This window comes from Erinaceus europaeus, unplaced genomic scaffold (genome assembly GCF_950295315.1).
Source record: "Erinaceus europaeus unplaced genomic scaffold, mEriEur2.1 scaffold_677, whole genome shotgun sequence".
Taxonomy (NCBI): Eukaryota; Metazoa; Chordata; class Mammalia; order Eulipotyphla; family Erinaceidae; genus Erinaceus; species Erinaceus europaeus.
Window position 1 is genome coordinate 44,888 of NW_026648213.1, and position 18,576 is coordinate 63,463.

General features: G+C 42.0%; 1 protein-coding gene across 1 annotated transcript; it reads left to right on the forward strand.

Moving 5' to 3' along the window:
• The first annotated feature begins 11,236 nt into the window (after window positions 1-11,236).
• Window positions 11,237-18,071, forward strand: LYPD6B (LY6/PLAUR domain containing 6B). Its single transcript, XM_060184836.1, has 3 exons — window positions 11,237-11,481; window positions 14,010-14,108; window positions 17,667-18,071. Exons 1-3 carry the CDS (start codon window positions 11,367-11,369, stop codon window positions 17,690-17,692), a joined length of 240 nt encoding a protein of 79 aa, XP_060040819.1. The 5' UTR covers window positions 11,237-11,366; the 3' UTR covers window positions 17,693-18,071.
• The last annotated feature ends 505 nt before the right edge of the window (window positions 18,072-18,576 follow it).

Here is an 18,576-nt window from a genome sequence, read left to right on the forward strand (position 1 = left end):
AGTTTCTTGTCTCTTCTCAATGATATTTGAAGAAGCATGGAGTTGGAGTAGCAAGGTGCCAGGGCCAGGAGAAGGCTATCTATGGGCAATGATCTGAGTTTGAGCCCCCGTTACCCACCTCCAGGGGCAATGTTTCATGGGTGGTGAAGCAGGTCTGTCTGCAGGTGTCTATCTTTCTCTCTGTCCTATACAATAAAATAGAGAGACGGGAAGACTACCAGGGATGCTGGCACTGAGACCCAGCAATAATAACCTTGGTGGCAGTAAAATAGTAGTAGGTGCCTAACATTTCTAGATTGCCATCTATGTAAAGATGCCTCTACCTCTGTCATTGCACCCATTCTATCCAGCAACTCAGAAAATTTACTGACCATAACACTCCTTTGTCCTCCCCTCAGAGATGGTGCTATGAATTCTTGACACACCTCACTTTTCTGTTCCAATAACATAAGAGAAACTGTGTCTCTCTTGTTCACTAAGTGAACAAGTACCCAGTTTAAATGTGTGACATCACAACACTTGGAAAATTCTATTTAAACTTGCAGCGGTTGGAGAAGAACCCATCAGAGAAGGCAAGAGCTGAGCTGGAAAAGCCTCAGGGCCCCTACAGGGAAGCAAGTTTTTTTTTTTTTTTAATTTTTTATTTAAGAAAGGATTAATGAACAAAAACATAAGGTAGGAGGGGTACAACTCCACACAATTCCCACCACCCAATCCCCATAACCCACCCCCTCCCATGATAGCTTTCCCATTCTCTAGCCCTCTGGGAGCATGGACCCAGGGTCGTTGAGGGTTGCAGAAGGTAGAAGGTCTGGCTTCTGTAATTGCTTCCCCGCTGAACATGGGTGTTGACGGGTCGGTCCATATTCCCAGTCTGCCTCTCTCTTTCCCTAGTAGGGTGTGTCTCTGGGGAAGCTGAGCTCCAGGACACATTGGTGGGGTCTTCAATCCAGGCAAGCCTGGCCAGCATCCTGGTGGCATCTGGAACCTGGTGATTGAAAAGAGAGTTAACATATGAAGCCAAACAATTTGTTGAGCTATCATGGATCCCAAGCTTGGAATAGTGGAGAGGAAGTGTTAGGGAGGTACTCACTGCAAACTCTAGTGTACTTCTGCTTTCAGGTATATATTTTGCAGTAGTTTATGGGTACGTGTGCACATAAGCTCTCTCTCACAGAAACTGGTGTATATCTAGGTTATGGGACTTTGTTAGAAAGTGAACCACCTGAGATGAAATTAGAGTGTACTATGAAAGGAAAGGTCTCACCCGAGTAATGAAGCTGAAGGGTTGTCATTCCACACGTGAAGTCTCTGGATACAGTCTGAGGTGAAGCATGTTGAGGTGGTAATCATTGTGTTGCTTAGGTTGTGATCGGTGGATGCAATATTATTTGGTTTGGATTGGGAGATGCATACGGGAAAGTGGGCCCTATCCAAGGGTTCCAGGACTGGGGGAAGTAGGGGCTCTATAGTGGAGATGTGAGGTTCCTGCTGTCTTAGGGTTCATGTTATCATCACATTATTTGTTAATTGGGTTAACTTTGAAAAGTCCCTTTGTTATGGTTTGCTGTACGGTATCCAGTATCTTGAAAGCAAATGACCCCATCCAAAAATGGGCAGAGGAAATGAACAAAACATTCACCTCAGAGGAGATCCAAAAGGCTAACAAACATATGAAAAACTGCTCTAGGTCACTGATTGTCAGAGAAATGCAAATTAAGACAACACTAAGATACCACCTCACTCCTGTAAGAATGGCATACATCAAAAAGGACAGCAGCAACAAATGCTGGAGAGGATGTGGGGACAGAGGAACCCTTTTACATTGCTGGTGGGAATGTAAATTGGTACAGCCTCTGTGGAGAGCAGTCTGGAAAACTCTCAGAAGGCTAGACATGGACCTTCCATATGATCCAGTAATTCCTCTCCTGGGGTTATACCCCAAGAACTCCATAACACCCAACCAAAAAGAGGTGTGTACTCCTATGTTCATAGCAGCACAATTCATAATAGCTAAAACCTGGAAGCAACCCAGGTGCCCAACAACAGATGAGTGGCTGAGAAAGCTGTGGTATATATACACAATGGAATACTATGCAGCTATCAAAAACAATGAACCCACCTTCTCTGACCCATCTTGGACAGAGCTAGAAGGAATTATGTTAAGTGAACTAAGTCAGAAAGATAAAGATGAGTATGGGATGATCCCACTCATCAACAGAAGCTGACTAAGAAGATCTGAAAGGGAAACTAAAAGCAGGACCTGATCAAATTGTAAGTAGGGCACCAAAGTAAAAACCCAGTGGTGAGGGGTAGACATGCAGCTTCCTGGGCCAGTGGGGGGTGGGAGTGGGCGGGAGGGATGGGTCACAGTCCTTTGGTGGTGGGAATGGTGTTTATGTACACTCCTAGCAAAATGTAGACATATAAATCAGTAGTTAATTAATATGAGAGGGGGAAATCAATTGTATGTCTCAAAGTTTCTCAAAAGACAAACTGAATTTTTTAATATATAGGCTATGTATTTGATATGCGGACTCTCTCAAAAGCCTAGACCAAGTAGATTAGAAGCATCCAATAGCACAGCTATATACAAGGAAGCAAGTTGTAATGCTTCTCCACTGGCCATTCGCACAAAAGCCAAGGAGTGCTGTGGATGGTTAAGTTTTCTGGCGAATTTCTCCTCTTGAAAGGCATGTGCACAATCTCAGAATTCATCGTGAATTCCCCCTCCTATTTTTATAGGGAAAGCTGAGTCTATAAAAGTTGGTCATTAGCATGTCTTGCTGCAGGATACGTGATGCTGGCGTGAGTGGCGACAGGCATGTTGGCCTGTAGCAGGGCTTCTCAAATTATCGCTTGCATTTGTTTTTATTGGCAGTCAAAGCTAGCTTTGTCCTTACTGACTCATTTTTTTTTTTTTGCAGACCTTTTGAGTTTATTTATTTTCCATAGTCTTTATTTTACTTGCCAGTCAAAGCTGAGGGTGTTGGTTTTCTTCCAAACATGTTTTGTTGTTGTTGTTATTTGTTTTTTTTTTGGTGTCTACCATACATATGCACTGAGCATAGATTTAGAAAATAATATTCCTATGGTTTAGTCAATGTTTCCTTTTTATAAATAAAAAAAAAATTAAAAAGAAATGGGAGTTCAAGACATTGGCAGTCTGAAAATAGAAAAAAGAAGAAAACAATATTAAAAAAATAACATGTGTCATATGCCTACATTAATATAGTGTTGGGAATACATTGATTCTTAAAAAGCCTCTACCTACTGGTTCTCGTATGGAATGGGATGGTTGTTACAGGTCAGATATGAGAAATACCATGTTTCTAGTTCATTCATCTACTGTCAAACAAGGCAAAGAGGGAGTGAAAGAGACCAAGGCTTCCTCCAGTGCAGTGGGAGACGGACTTGACGCTGACTTGCACACAGCAGCATACAGTCTAACTGAGCTATTTCACCAGCCCTATGGGTTTCAATATGAATGCCACTAAGTCCTTTACTCCAGGTGAGTTTTCCAAAATTTAATCTGATGCCCTGGATAGGGTGGCATGTGAATTGTTCACCACTAGTGTATCTCTAGATAGGCCTAGCAGAAATCCCTCCTCCTCTGTTGAAGAAGGAGTCCAGTACAATTTAAAGCAAATACTTTTATTTGTAAAATGGAAATACTGGGGGCCAGGTGGTGACACACCTGGTTGAGTGCACATATTACAATGCGCAAGGACTCAGGTGTGAGCCCACAGTCCCCACCTGCAGGGAGAAAGAAAGCTTTGCGAGTGGTGAAGCAGTGCTGCAGGTGTCTCTATTCAATACAGATAGTTTTTTAAAAATGGAAATGTTGACAAGACTACAAGATTAGAGGGTTAAATATTAATATACTCTGAGACTCCTTACAGAATGCAGGGAAAACAACATGAGCTCTGGCTGGGAGGAGGACATACACATATAGTTTCTTCCATCCTATCTTTTCCTTGCAGGTAGAGACCAGGCACTTATGAACCCAGGTCCTTATGTATTGTGTCACACTCCCTCTTGCTTTGTGCTTTTTTAAATCCCAATTTAGTTCAGTGTAGGTGTTGAATAAAGCTTGAGTAAAGCATGAAGTTCCAATTCTGTTCTCTTTTCCCAGATTATTTCTTGTACTTTACAGTGACCAGCTCATTGTGTAGCCTTGCCAGTAGTGCATAGTTGAGGATCTTCTTATAAATGATAATGTTCGTTCATTTGTTTGGGCATGAGTAAGTCAGGAACTCCACCCCTGATGTAGTTCTCCATTGCTGTGCAATGACTTTCTCCCAAACTCAGAGGCTTAAAACAGTATCTCCCAGTTACCATGGTCAGGAATCCAGTAGCGCTCAGGACGTAAGCTGGTTTAGGCGCACCTTTCTTTTCTGCTTGAACTTCACTGGGTTTCTTGAGTAAATCGTTTTCTGGGAGGAGTGTTTTGAGCTTTCATTAAGTTTGAGACGTGCCAACCAGCTGCCTAATGTATTTGTGGACATTTATATTTTTTACCTGGAGACTTTGGAGCCCCAGGCATGAGAGTCTTTTTGCATAACCATTACACTGTCTCCTCTACCCTATGTGAACATTAGGAAAAACATCTAAATGGAAAGAAGCTGAAAGTTAATGCCTATATTCTTAAACAGATAAGTCTTTTCTTTTTTTAATCAGAGCGCTTCTCAGCTCTGGCTCATGGTATCAAGGACAGAATCAGGGACCTCAGGCGTGAAAGTCTTTTACATGACCAGTATGCAATCTTTCTGACCTAACAAGTTTTAAGCATTACATGGTTATCCAATTTCTTTTTTTCTTTTCTCCAGGATTATTGCTGGGCTCAGTGCCTGCGCCATGAATCCACCGCTCCTGGAGGCCATTTCCCCCCCCCCCTTTTGTTGCCCTTGTTGTTGTAGCCTCGTTGTGGTTATTATTATTGCCATTGTTGATGTTGTTCGTTGTTGGATATGACAGAGAGAAATGGAGAGAGGGGGAGAGAAAGATAGACACCTGCAGACCTGCTTCACTGCCTGTGAAGCGACTCCCCTGCAGGTGGAGAGCCGGGGGCTCGAACCGGGATTGTTACGCCGGTCCTTGCGCTTTGCGCCACGTGCGCTTAACCCACTGCGCCACCGCCTGACCCCCAAGTTATCCAATTTCTTTAAGACACTCTATCCAGGGAGGGAAATAACCTCAAGAATCTAGGTGGGGCGGGTGGTGGCGCAGTGGGTTAAGCACACATGGCACGAAGCATGAGGGTGCCGGTTCAAGCCCTTAGCTCCTCACCTGCAGGGGTCTATCTTTTCCCCCGCCTCCAGCAAAAGGGGGAAAATATTATAGGTTGGGCTGACAAAATAGCTCACCTGGAGAGTGTACTACTTTCCCATGTCCTGAGCCCCTACCACATTGAAGGGAGATCTTGTGCTGTGGTTTTTTCCCCCCTATCTCACCCTTTATGAAGAACACTGCTTATGTGATGACCTTGGAGAAAGTTCCAGAATGGTTCAGCCCAAATCATATGAAAGATTTAGTATTTTGCTGCAGCAGGAGCCTAGTCAGCAAAGTCTCAAGCTAATTTTTAGTTCAGTATCTCCGTGAAATGATTCTAAATGTAAAACAACCTTCAGCTAGTCATTTGCTTTTTCATTACCCTAATGTGTTTGGGTTGTGAAAAATAAAACAGTCCTGTTAGCGCAAACCCACATCCCGAAAAAGAGGCAGACCCAGGTGCTCAGGGGGAGAAGCAGTGGAAGGCAACAGATTCTGCATCATTCTCTGGGAAAGGAGACCTCTTTATTTCACCCTTTTCTCATCTGACAGGCAAAAGCCTTCACAGCTCTGGAGAATTTGGCTAGAACGAGGCTCTCCTATTGAGGATGCAGGTGGAAAAGTGGAAATTAAAGTGCACTGAAGCCATAGTCTATCTATATACACATAGATATGTGTGTATATACATATATAAAGATTTTTTTTATTAATTAGAAAGAATCAGACATCACTGTGGTACATGTGCTGCCAGGGATTGATCTCAGGACCCCATGCTTGAGAGTGTCTCTGAGCCTTACTTTCCTCAGGAGTGGGATGGTTAATGGCACTCTTCTCCAGCGCTGTTTGTTTTTGCCACCAGGCTTACTGCCGAGACTCAGTGCCTGCACAATATAGCCGCCATTTCCAGTCTCCATTTTTTCTTTTCATCCTTTATCTGATTGGATAGGGACACCTGCAGCACTGTTTATAAAGCTGCCCTCCTTCAGGCGAGGGGCTCGAACCCAGGTCCTTGTGCATTGAAAGTGTACACACGGGGCCCAGGTAGTAGTGCAGTGGGTTAAACGCAAAGCACAAGGACACCAGTTCGAGCCCCCAGCTCCCCACCTGTGTATGTGGGGGGGGGGGGGCTCTTCACAAGCAGTGAAGCAGGTCTGCAGCTGTCTATCTTTCTGTCCCTCTCTCTGTTCTATCAGAGAACAGCAGTAACAACGATGAGCAGCAAAAGGGAAAAGATGGTCTCCAGGAGCAGTGGATTCTCAGTGCAGGCACCGAGCCCCAGCAACAACCCTGGAGACAGAAAAAAAATAATAAAGTGTACCATGTGACCCCTCTAATACATTTACTACCATGTGACCATGTGACCCCTCTAATACATTTTATTACCATGTGACCCCTCTAATACATTTTATTAGTGATTTACAAAATTTACTACCATGTGACCCCTCTAATACATTTTATTAGTGATTTACAAAATTACGGGGTAAAGGGGAGGATATCATTCCACACCGTTCTCACCATCAGAGAGAGTTCTGTGTCCCCATTTCCTCCATTGGAAACTATAGTAATTCTCCCAAGGCCACAGATATGGGTTGACTATTAATTGTATAATCCTGTATTCTCTTCCTATCTAAATCACACCTATTACTACTTTCCAATGTCCCTTTTCCCTCTTTTCTCTATGGGTTCTGATAGAATTAGAGTTTTGCCCTCTGTTCATCTTCCTCTAACATTTCTCTCTCTCTAGGAGTATGGACCAAAATTCTTTATGGGATTCAGAAAGTGGGAATTCTGGTTTCTGTAATTGTTTCTCTGCTGGACATGGGCATGTTGATCCATATCCCATAGCCAGTTTCTATCTTTCCCTAGTGGGGTAGGCCTTTGGAGTGGTGAGATATAAAGCAGGACAAAGTTTGTAAGGATCAGGAATAGAGCAGTTGTGATTAGGGTGGAAAGAAGCTAGGAAGTTTATTTTAGGTATGTTCTAAGGGGACCCATGACTTGAATTTTTATGTCAACTTGATAGCTCACCTGCAGATGGATTGTAAATTGTGTCTGGGAAGATGGTGTCAGAGTTGAGAATAGGACTAGAAAGCAGCTCCCAAACGTAAAGAAAGTATATAAATATAATTTACTACTTATTCCCAGCGCTAGGAAATTGGAATCAGTTGCCCTACTGAGATAAAGCATTGATGAGAGAGTTGAATTCTCTGCAGTGAAACGTTCTCTTGACGTTTGTAGATGCAGATGCTTTCTGTGACCAGGTCCCACTGATTCTATCTGTTCTCCACAAGCTGCAGGCATACCTCCTCCCACCATGGGGCCTGGATTCTTTGCATCATTGATGTCACCTGCTTAGACGTACTGGACTCTAGTCACCAACATAGTGTTTCCTGCATAGAACCCATGACTCTCTGAAACTATATCTCCATCTTCTTTAAGAACAAAGGTCTTGCTTAGGTATTGTATGAGAAAAAAGTCAACCCAGAGCAGTGAGACCCTGTTAATGACCAAAAAAAAAAAAAAAAAAAAAAAAAAAAGAATGAGAAAAATCAGGGAGTTTACCTATAATCCTAGATGCCTATTTTAGTAAGAACCAGTGAAATCCTGGGCATATAGGTAATTAGCTAGTACAAGTGCTTCACCTATATTCTCATTACTCCCATTTCACTTTTTCATGGAGTAACTGTATATAACTCAGAGCCGGTTTCAGATGTACACCGTCATGACAGGGTATTTGCCTGTGTTGTAAAATTATTACTAACTCCTGTTTTATAGATGTAATAATTATGGTACAGGGAGGTTAAAGAAGTTGCATATGGCTACGAAAATAGGTAATTGAGCCATTGCTTTTTTTTTACAGCCTCATGCTCAGAACCCTGGTGAGTCCATCCTCACTCCACATGATGAGGCTTAGAAAGCTGAAGCAGCTTGTCTAAGGTCCCACTGATGCTTCATGATGGGCATAGTCTCACACCTGTTCTTAGACGTTATATCCATGTGCCAGTAATGCTTATGGAGTATGGCTGAAGCACACTGAAAACAGAATAGTCCATCCAACTCAGAGAAGCAACAAATAGCAGTAAGGAGTGATATACTGGGTTGTTGGGAAAGTCACGAGACATTTTTTCATAGACAAATATGTCATGACCTTTCCAACAAACCACTAGTTGACTAAATGTATATTTCTTCAGAATAAGTTTAAGAGGGTGGGGAGGTAGCATAATGGTTATGCAAAAGACTTTAATGCCCTGCACCTCCAAAAGGCAGAGCAGCACTCTGATCTCTTTGTATTTGTCTCATTAAAATAAAATAAGTAAAAAGAATGAGTTTAAGAATAGGGCTTAGGGGGCAAGCTTCACGAGTGGTGAAACAGATTTGCAGGTGTCTCTCTCCCCAATAATAAATAAACGTTACAAAGGGGAAAAAAATCTTTGAAAAGTAGGATTTAGAAATGTGACAACTGTGAAAGGTAGGTTTTGGTAACGAAAACTAACCAAGACAGGAATATGTGTGTGTGTTCTATATGAGGTCTGTAATGCATTTTCGATGTATCACAACTCAGCACAGAACCAGGCTGACTGTGCTTCAGTTTAGTGCATAAAGCTGAGCACATTTTGGCGAAACTATTGGGCTTTTTATTTTTACACTGAGCACTTTCTTGGGCATTTAGTTCTATCAATGGCAATAGCCACCCTGAGGGATGTCAACGAAGCTGTAGCTACATTCTGTCAAATGCTCATTCCCATCCACACAGGTAAGCACTGCTGGCCACACTTAGGAGCCAATACACCTGTAGCAAAAGATGGGCCAGTAAAACTTCCTGGAACCCACACGTTACTACTATTCTGGCCTCAAACTGTCCGCATGAAGGCTTATGCTTATATATGCAGAAACCAAATTTTTCTTTGAAAAATATCCCAAGCCACTGACCTACTGGACTCTAGGATTGCAACAGTGTTATAAAACTTTTTATTATCTTTATTGGAGAGAGACACCTGTAGCACTGCTTCACCACTTGCAAAGCTTTCCCCCTGCAGATGGGGCCGGGGGGCTCAAACCTGGGTCCTTGAGCATTGTAACATGTACGTTCAGCCAGGTGCACCACCACCCTCACCATGTGCTCCTGCCTCAGCTGTGTGTGATGTTCACAGTCACCTGAATGTGGGCAGGGTGGCTGTGATTAAGGCATGTCATAGGTGAGGAAATCGAGGTTAATTGGGCTTAAAGAGCTTGTCAGGCAGCTATTAAAGAACAAAGCCAGCAATTTCTAAAAATCCTTTGGACTTCCATCTCACCCTTCTCAGACAGAACCTCTCCTTCCTTCTATAAATTAATCTTAATTTTTTTTTTTGGTTGGGTGGTAGCTCAGCAGTTTTTTTTTTTTTTTTATTTAAGAAAGGATTAATTAACAAAACCATAAGGTAGGAGGTGTACAACTCCACACAATTCCCACCACCCAATCTCCATAACCCACCCCCTCCCCTGATAGCCTTCCCATTCTCTAGCCCTCTGGGAGCATGGACCCAGGGTCATTGAGGGATGCAGAAGGTGGAAGGTCTGGCTTCTGTAATTGCTTCCCCACTGAACATGGGCGTTGACTGGTTGGTCCATACTCCCAGTCTGCCTCTCTCTTTCCCTAGTAGGGTGTGTCTCTGGGGAAGCTGAGCTCCAGGACACATTGGTGGGGTCTTCAATCCAGGGAAGCCTGGCCAGCATCCTGGTGGCATCTGGAACCGTTTCCAGAAGATGTGATCAGAGCTCAAGCCACTAGCAGCTTCTCAGTCTGCCATTTTCCGGCACCCCCCCCCCCCCCCCGTAGCTCTGAATCTTAATTTTTTTTTTTAAATTTTTTATTTAAGAAAGGATTAGTGAACAAAAGCATAAGGTAGGAGGGGTACAACTCCACACAATTCCCACCACCCAATCCCCATAACCCACCCCCTCCCATGATAGCCTTCCCATTCTCTAGCCCTCTGGGAGCATGGACCCAGGGTCGTTGAGGGTTGCAGAAGGTAGAGGGTCTGGCTTCTGTAATTGCTTCCCCGCTGAACATGGGCGTTGACTGGTCGGTCCATACTCCCAGTCTGCCTCTCTCTTTCCCTAGTAAGGTGTGTCTCTGGGGAAGCTGAGCTCCAGGACACATTGGTGGGGTCTTCAATCCAGGGAAGCCTAGCCAGCATCCTGGTGGCATCTGGAACCTGGTGATTGAAAAGAGAGTTAACATACAAAGCCAAACAATTTGTTGAGCATGAATCTTAATTTTTAAAAAGTTAGAAAGACCAGAGCTGTGGCTTATGGTAGTACTAAGGATTGAACCTAGGACATCAGAGCCTCAGACATGAGAGTCATTTACAGAACCATTATGCTGTCTCCCCAGCCAGATGCTGTAGGCTCCAAGCATCTTTCATGAAGATTTTTTTTCCTACAGGCTTGCTTCTAGAAGATAAAGCCTATGGGATATAAAAGGCATCCTATTCTGGCCTTAGCTGTTCACGTGGATAGTGTACCTGCTTTGCCATGTGTGTGACCAGGCTTGAGCTCAACCTCCCCACTACATTGTGTGAAGCTTTGATGCTGTGGTCTCTTTATTTCTTTCCCCCATATCTATGGGCCACGACTAATAGTTTGGTTTTCAACTTATACTCCATACCCTCTAGGACCTCCGGGCAGCCAGTGTGTCAAGGTAGAGGGAAAGGATGTTCCAGAAATCCTCTGGTTTCCTCCTCAGTGTTCTATAGTTTCTTCCAGGATTGGAAGAGTTGCAAAACATACGGCCTTTTAATAAGTGTTTACTCAGGGAATGGTTCAGCTCAGCTTAATGTGTCTCAAAAGCAGGGTTGTTAAGAGATCAGGTGATTCAGCATGAAGTAAACCAGCTTGCCTCGGGCAGTGAAGGCATGGGGTACAGCAGGCCACTGAGCATCCTGCTAAATGCTGCCGCCCAGTGCGGGACAAGCGGGTGGATCTCTTTGAATGATTCAGGGTCCCCAAAGAAGCAAAGCACCCTCCTACTGCTGTGTAAAATGCAGACAGGCTAAGTCTGCCTCTCCCTTACAGATACATGAGTCCTGAGCTTCTCCAGACCTGAGGCCAGGATGCCGCTCCTCTGTCATGCTTTAGCTGTGACTGTTGTCCAGATCTGTCTCTTCTGGGAAACCTGGGCGTTTGCCAAGAACATCAACTTCTACAATGTGAGGCCTCCTCTTGACCGTAAGTAGAAGCTGCATTTGCAGTTTATGACTATGAGTAGGGATGGCGTAACTGTTCCCAAGCCTTTTGCAGCTAGTGGAAACATCTTCACTTCTGCGGGTGAGGGTTGTTCATGGTGACAAATATTTTTTCCTTTCATTTCAAATGGTTTAACTTCCTGCTGTAATATTTAGAGCACTGACCCCTATAAATGGGTTAGCAGAGGAAGCTCATTGTCCTTTCCTGCTTTGTTTTTTTGACTTTTTAATATTTATTTCCTTTTGTTGTTGTTGGATAGGACAGAGAGAAATGGAGAGAGGAGGGGAAGACAGAGAGGGGGAGAGAAAGATAGACACCTGCAGACCTGCTTCACTGCCTGTGAAGCGACTCCCCTGCAGGTGGGGAACCAGGGGATTAAACCGGGATCCTTCCACCAGTCCTTGTGACTCACTGTGCTACCCCCCGACTCCCCTTTTACTGCTTTTTTATTGTAGAAATGTTTGTTAATGGTCGCTTGAAAAAACTTTGGAAATGGATTAGTCTAAAATTTAGAGATTTTCATTAATAGGTAAAAGTATAGGAGTAATATATACTAATATAGTTTTGCCTGTGTCATCTCTTCTTTCTCTGCATGCAAGTGATTGGTTCCACATTGGTTTATGAATTATAAGATTTTATGGGTATGTAGTTTCTGTGCCCATAGCCACCGTAGTTTTTATGAAGCTCTGACATTTTATATTATTAAACAGAGCACTGCTCAGGTAGGTTACTATGGCATATGATGGTTCAGGGGATCAAATCTGAGCCTTAGGGAGGAAAATCTTTTTGATATTTTTTTGGAGCTGTTTCAGATAGATGAAACAGACAGAACATAAGACACCCCCCCCTTCTTCCCCAAACCTTAGATCTAGCAAAGCAGGTGCACTATCCAGGTGAGCTCTTTGCAGACAAGCAGGTTTGGGGTTCACTGTCCTCATACTAATCTTAACTGAGGTTCTCTACCGTTAACTGCTGTTGACTTTGAGGACATTAGAGTGTACATGTACACACGTTTCTAAACTGCTAGTGATTGCTTAATGTCATAGACAGAATTTTCCTGGCATCCCTTTTTAAAAAATAATCTTGAGGTAACCTTCATTTATAAGATAACTATTTTTATTATTGGATAGAGATATCTGCTTCACCACTCATACATAAAGCTTTCCCCCTGCAGGTGGGGACTAGGGTTTTGAACCTTGGTCCTTGAGCACTGTAGTGTGTGCTCTTAACCAGGTGCTTTGCCTGGCCACTATTCTGTTTTAAAAGTATCATTTCATACATTGAAATATGTTACTAGACCACACCAAAGTCCTGTGGACCCCCATTGCTAACTTCACTTCTGCAGTCCAAAGGCTTATCTTTTGGACTTTGAGTTTTATTTTTAAACAAATGTAATTTTGCAACAGTTTTTCTCCTTTTCATGTCTTAATACCTTTAACATCCTGTTCTGTCACTTTTTCAGCCAATTTACTACACTTTATGTTAATGTTTCACTGCAAATCTTCTTAAGTGAATTTTACTCTTCAATTGGCTAATGACCGTAGTAGTTCTAATTCCAAAAGGCTGTGGCATTTTATAGTTTAACTATTTACTCACCATCACTGATGAGTATTGCACTTAAAAAAAATACTTGTTCAGTAGTTGAAAATGAATTTTATATTTGCAACATTAATTTCTTCTGAACTGAGGTTTTTTTTTTTCTTTACATTGCCTATGTTAGTTTACCTCTCTGGGCTGAGGTTTTCAGAGAGAGAGGAGAGACATCACCATGCTATTTCCAGGACTTGGACCTGGACCTCATGCAGGGTGAGCTCCCTCTCCACAACAAGTATTCACAGCTTTGTAGCTATTATGCTAACTGTAGGGTTGTTTGGGGCTTCCCTTTTTGTGCTAGCTTTACACCTTGGCTGGTCAAAATAGCATCATATTTAGTATTCTTTTTTTTTCCATTAAAATAATTACAATGCAGGCTGTCAAGATAGCAAGCCTGCTTTGTGAGGCCCATGTTTAAGCCCTGCACCATCTGCATTTCAGGAAGCTTTGGTTTCTCTGTCTGTAAAAGTAAACCTGCAAGTAAGAAAGGACTTAACACTCACCCTAGCTATAATAGAAATACAGATGGGTGGAAACCAGTATGGTTTGATATGCCGGAGCCTGTAATAGTTTTTTTTTTTTTGTTTTTTTTTTTTGCAAATGATTTTTTAATCTTTACTATTTCCTGTGCAAGGGTAAGGATTCTCATCATTGCTGTAAGTGTCACTACTCATTGGGAAAAAAATCATGTAACTAGTGAGAAGACCAGAAATTCAAGTTAACTTGACTTCAGTCCTTTTCTGGGACAATAGTTTATCAACATGTTGGTTCCAGCTTCCTAAAAACAGACATTCAAAGGCTGATGGCTTATAACTTTTATTTCCTCTAGTAAAAGTGGCTCATTTTGGACTCTCTGTGCTGTTTAAAATCCTTGTCTTTTTAACCTTAACTGGCTGCTTTTGCATTTTCCCTTATAGCTACACCATTTCCAAACAGCTTCAAGTGTTTCACCTGTGAAAATGCAGGGGATAATTATGACTGCAATCGCTGGGCAGAAGACAAGTGGTGCCCACAGAGTAAGTGTGCTGACTGAAAGTCTTTTGTGGTCTCACTTGTGTCTCTCTGGGTCTACCCTGAGCAGAGATCTCTTATGCAATGGATTTGCTTAGCAGCAGGCTGATGATGATCTCTATCTGTAGGCTTTTAAAAAAATATGTTATTTATTAGAGTTACCTGCAGGGGGGAATGTTTCATCAGCGATGAAGCAGGTGTCGCCCTCTACTCCAGATAAAATAGAAATGGCTGTGAGGAGCAGTGGATTCATAGTGCTGGGCTTCCCTCCTGCTGGTGAGGACCAGGCGTTTGAACCCAAGTGCCATATCTGTGGAGCACAGGGCTTTCTGTCTACCTTACCCCCTTTTCCATTGGTATCCTCTGATCTGTCAATGAAGAACATGATATTAATCGAGTTGACCTCACTCTGCTTTGTTGCTTAAATGGAGGACGAGTTTTTTAAATAGTATTTAGCAGCATTACCAGAATTACCAGAGCACAATGCTGACTTGGGCAAAGGATGGTTTTCATGCTCTGGTATTAGAGAACTGCATTTCATGGACAAGCATTTGGGTATCGGTTTAGTTCAATGCTATATTCCCAGTGCTTGGTTTGTATCAGGTACTTAGGAAATATTTTCCAACAGAATGAAAGACTGCAGTTAAGAAAATACCTTTTAAAGAATATTTATTTATTCCCTTTTGTTGCCCTTGTTTTTTATTGTTGTAGTTATTATTATTGATGTCGTCATTGTTTGATAGGACAGAGAGAAATAGAGAGGGGGAGAGACAGACACCTGCAGACCTGCTTCACCACCTGTGAAGTGACTCCCTGCAGGTGGGAAGCTGGGGGCTCGAACCGGCATCCTTAGGCCGGTCCGTGCGCTTAACCCGAAGAAAGTACCTTTTTGAGTCGGGTGGGTTAAACGCACAACGTGATGCAAGGTGTAAGGATTCCGGCTTGAGCCCCCGGCTCCCCACCTGCAGGGGAGTCGCTTCACAGGCAGGGAAGCAGGTGTGCAGGTGTCTATCTTTGTCTCCCCCTCTCTGTCTTATCCAACAATGACGACATCAGTAACAACAAGGGCGGCAAAAGGGAATAAATATTAAAAAAGAAAAAGAAAAGAAAATCTCTTTTTGGTTTATTGCACCAAAGTAAAAGACTCTGGGGTGGGGGGTTAAGAAATGAACCAGGGGCCTGATGGCACACCTGCATACATGAAGCACTGTTGCAGGTGTCTCTCTATAAGTAAATAAAGATAATCAAAGTTTTGTTTTTTTGTGAAAGAACTGATTTGACACCTGTTACTTTAGAGGTAAATGAGGGAGAGTATGTCCGTGGGTGATTTGGAATTGAAATTTTTAACTAGTTTCTTTTTTCAGATGCACCTGGCAAGGAAAAAGAAACTCTTCCAGAGTTAAGAGATGACCCGTTTTGCTCTGTCCCTAACTTGGACCTTGTAGAATTTTAGCTCAGACGCTTTCAAAGAAAGTCAATATGGAGACCAGGTCTCAAGAGGAAATGCCTGACACAGAGAGCCACACCTAGGAGAGAAGTAACCCAAATATGCTGTTTCTTCCCAAGCAACACTTCCAGCTTTGAAAATTAATGGTACATATGACCAAGAGAACAAAAAGGCAACAGAGAACAGGGTTTCCCCTTTAAAAACAAACTTGTAGCGACCAGTTTTCTTAGCAGATCTTAAAGTATTTTCCAGGGAGGCAAAGGAGGAACTAGCAGTTGCAGGGGATAGAACGGAATTGAAAACCCAGAAATAAGCCCCCCACACCTATGGCACAGAACCTGAAAACAATAAAACTTGTTGAAATGGGAGTCAGGCGGTAGGTAGCTCAGCGTTATGTGGCGCAAAGCCCAAGGACCGGCATAAAGAATCCCGGTTCGAGCCCCCACCTCCCCATCTGTAGGGGAGTCACTTCACAAGTGGTGAAGCAGGTCTGCAGCTGTCTGTCTTTCTCTCCCCTATCCAACGATGTCATCGAGAACAACAACAACAAAACAACAAGGGCAACAAAAGGAAATACATATTAAAAATAAAGTATTAAAAAATTCATTGAAATATGAAGAATGAAACAGGTTGACCATAGCCCTGTTATGTTCAAATGTTCAAGAACATTTCTTGAAGGGTAATTATTGAGCATCTGACCTCTAGTCAGTCTGAATTTTGATATGAAAGATTATCTTTTTTTTTTTTTTGTAATAGTGATGATTTGGGGAACATTCACAATGATACGGAGCTATTGAATATAAGGTTTTTAAAATAAGCAAAAAATCAGAGTTAAATAGTAAGGCTCGACATCTGTGCAAGAGGACTTTCAAGACTAGGGGGTTAACTGTTTCACCTTATACACAATATAGACGATGATATGTGAGAAATGAAGCAGAGGATTATGTTCCAAATAAATAGACAACGTCTCAGATAAATGTGCTCACTGAATTTGGAAGAAGCCTAGTGACCAAAGTGAGAAACTTGAGAAAAGAAAATACGACAGAGGGGTTAGCAATAGAACTGATGAAGCAGGAAAAAAAAATAATAAATGAGCTTGAAAATAAAACAGTGGAACTCACCTAAGCTAGCAAGAAAAAAATATTTATGAGAAAGGCTCAAACACTACTCAACTGACCTGTGTGGGTGCTAGCTCCCTGACCTTTTTTTTTTTTTTAAAGGAGGCCACTTAAGACAACAGGATAGCACAATCCTTGCATAATAGGAGTCCCAGAAGGTGAAGAGAGGGAAAAAAACAAGGTGGACAACTGATTGAAGAAGTGTCAGGGGTGGTTGAGCAACCACATTACCATGAGCAGGGAAAGCTTCGCGAGCAGTGAAGCATGTCTATAGGTGTCTATCTTATTAAATAAATACAATTTAAGAAAAATATTAGAAAATGCCCCAAGTTTGAGGCAACACAAGGAACTCTAAATAGTCTGCACCCAAAGAGATCTATGGAAAATGTACAAATCAGATATCAAAAGAAAGAAGAATCTTAAAAGTCACAAGTGAAAAATTAAATGTGTCCTCACCCTCCACCCCCAACAGAAGGCCATCAGCAGAACCTTTGCAGGGAGTGACATGACATAGTCAAGATTCTAAAAGAGAAAAACCTCTTACTAAAATTATTCTATCTGGCAAGGTTATTATTTAGAATTAAAGGAGAGATAAAATGTTTTTTAGACTGCTTAAAACTGAAGAATTTCACCAACTACTAAGCTAGCTATGCAAGAAAGACTAAACGTTCTTTAAGCTGAAAATGTCTGAGCACTAATTAGTAATAAGATCATTTGAAGGAATACATCTCACTGATAAATGTAAAGATAGTGGGCTCAGGAAAAGTTAGTAAAGTCCGAGTTATGGAGGGAATTGTACCCCTCTTACCCTATGGTCTTATCAGTGTTTCCATTTTATAAATAGAAAGTTTTTAAAAAATTAGTAAAGTCATGGGCCCTTTGGAATATACTTCCTGTTTTCTTCCCAGGAAGACCCCAAATCTCATCTGCTATATTCTTACCTTTAGGTTCCTGATTATTAAAAAATTTGTTCTTCTTTATATCTTAATGCTTTTCAGCCACCAAGTTGCAGATTCTATCATGAGGCCAACCTGACTTCGCTGAGCAGATGACCTCACCAATGTGTCCTGGAACCCCACCTCCCCAGAGCTCTACCACCCTAGGGAAAGATAGAGACAGGCTAGGAGTATGGATTGACCAGTCAATACCCATGTCCAGCAGAGAAGCAATTACAGAAGCCAGACCTCCCACCTTCTGCACCCCATAAAGATCTTTAGTCCATAGTCCCAGAGGGACAGAGAAAAGGGAAGCTTTCAGTGGAGTGGATGGCATACAGAACTCTGGTGGTGGGAATTGTACCCCTCTTATCCCAGTCATGTCAATGATTATTAAATCACTAATAAAAATGGTTTAAAGTAATAATATTAACTAGAAGTACAATAAATAGGTAAGGAATACACAAAAAGAATGTAAAGTATTGAGTTTACTACTTGGCTATTAAGAATAATGAATTCACTTCATCTTGGATGGAGCTTGAAGCTTAATGTTAAGTGAAATAAGCCAGAAAGGAGAAACACAGAGCAGAACTTGGTCTGGGTTTGGTGTATTGCACACACGCACCAACAATTGTATTTATTATAAACCACTAATCCCAATAAAAAATTAATGAAATCATAAAAAATAATAGGGGAGTAAAAATGTAGGGTTTTAGAATGAGTTCCAGAGCAGGTTGCTATAAACTTTAAAATACCAATAGTTAATACACAGGATGTTCAACATGAATTTATGATGGCAACAGCTTAAAAAGAAAACCCATAGCAGCAACACAAAAGAAAAAAGAATCTAAAGGCCTAAATCTAAATAAAGTTATCATACCACAAGGGAAGGAGCTACAAAAACAGGTAGAAAACAGTGAACAATAAAATATCTGTTGATAATCAGTTTAAATATAAATGGACTAAATTCTCC